The sequence below is a fragment of the Geospiza fortis genome, unplaced genomic scaffold, assembly GCF_000277835.1.
Source record: "Geospiza fortis unplaced genomic scaffold, GeoFor_1.0 scaffold145, whole genome shotgun sequence".
Lineage (NCBI taxonomy): Eukaryota > Metazoa > Chordata > Aves > Passeriformes > Thraupidae > Geospiza > Geospiza fortis.
Window position 1 is genome coordinate 3,996,579 of NW_005054362.1, and position 1,639 is coordinate 3,998,217.

Genomic DNA, 1,639 nt, shown 5'->3' on the forward strand with positions numbered 1-1,639 from the left:
AATATATTTTTATATTATGAATATATTAATGCAATATTTTATACTTAGTTATATATTTTTATTTTTAATGTATTCGTATTTTATATTTATAAATTTATATAGTTATACATTTCTATTTTATATTTATATATTTTTAATATAATATGGATTATGAATATATATAAATTTAATGTTTTATATTTAATTTTATACTTAATTAAATATTTTATTTTAATATTTTTATATTCTGTATTTATATATTATAACTATATGTAATTTTATATTTAATTTTATACTTAAGTATATAATGTATAAATATTATAATTAAATTAATTACTTTAATAATTTAATAATTCAACAATTATCAAATTATTAAATTAATCAATTTAATAATAATTACCTTATAGTGCTGCATTCTAAACTGCTTGTTTATCTTTCTAACTACTTTTATATTTTCTATATTTTAAACTCTGAAATTCTAATCTTTCTTTTCCTTAGTTTAAACTTAGTTTTACTTAGTTTTATTAGTGCTTTAAACCACAAATCCACGTTCTTGCTTCTAGCACTTAAGTTTGGAAGCCTTTTCTAAGGTCTTTAATCCTGTGTTTAATTCTAAGCTTTAACTTACAGGCCTAAAGCCCTGAGAGTTGCCTGTATTTCAGATTCCAACATATAAATTTGGGGGTTTTTTTTGTTCTATTTGAAGAAAAAGCTGCTGGGTGCAGCTGGGAAGGGGCTGTACCTGTTGATGAGGACGAAGTTGAAGGTGTGTCCTGTCTCCAAGGTGACGCGCTCCCGGATCCGGGTCAGCACCGGGATCCAGGGCTTGGGGTGGAACGTGACCCCTGAGTAAGTGTAGGACAGGCCAGGGTCTCCATAGGTCACCTTCTTCCTGGGAATCTTGTGCCATGTGCCAAAAACCTGCAGCTTTGTCATCTCATCTGGGGGAAGGATCAAACCTGGGTTTGTACAGTGTCTGCACAGCCCAATATTCTCCTGGATCTGCAGCTTCTGGGAATCTCCAAACAGGAATGAGGGTGCTCATGACAACCCAAAAGCTGTCATCCCTGTTCCCAGGGTTTGTGTCCCAGCAAAGCTGGATTCTGTCTTGTCCTCCCCATCACATCCCTCACACACGGCATCTCCAACAAATTCCAGCCACCACTCCAGGATTATCCCTCGACAAACACTTCCAGCTCAGCAAAACCAACCCTGCGGGGTCAGACCTGTGTCCCTTGGCTTCTCAGGGCCACCTTGTGCCAACACCAGGTGGCTGCAGGAACCTCCCAGTGCCCACCAGCTGCGCCCAGGCCCTGGAACTGCCCTGGGACCCACCTGGGTGGGCTGGGCAGGGAAATGCTTCACTGGGAAGGGGGATATGGAGGGGAATACAGCTGGACATAGAAAGGTTGAGGGTGGAAGGGACCAGTGGGGGTCATCCAGGCCACCCTCCTGCCCAAGCAGGGTCTCCAAGAGCCTAGTCCAGGCCCCTCGGGAGGCCTCCCTGAACAGCCCGTGCTGCAGCACGCTCACAGGGCAGGAATTATACCTTCGAAATACTCCACCTCCTTCTCCAGCTCCTGGAAGATCTCGTCCGCCTCGGCCTTGCCGAAGAGGATGCGGTAATCACAGCTGAGACCCTCGGCGCGGATCTCCCGCG

The 1,639-nt window shown here is 41.4% G+C and overlaps 1 protein-coding gene across 1 annotated transcript in view; it reads right to left on the reverse strand.

Annotated features, from left to right (window-relative positions):
- ALKBH2 (alkB homolog 2, alpha-ketoglutarate dependent dioxygenase) overlaps positions 1-1,633 on the reverse strand; it is a 2,727-nt gene extending 1,094 nt beyond the window's left edge. Inside the window, exons 1-2 of the mRNA XM_005424106.2 lie at positions 1,529-1,633; positions 722-920 (exon numbers count right to left, since the gene is read on the reverse strand). Of these exons, the coding sequence (XP_005424163.2) occupies positions 722-915 (194 nt within the window). The 5' untranslated portion in view covers positions 916-920; positions 1,529-1,633. The remainder of the gene's footprint in view (positions 1-721; positions 921-1,528) is intronic.
- Positions 1,634-1,639: the final 6 nt, after the last annotated feature.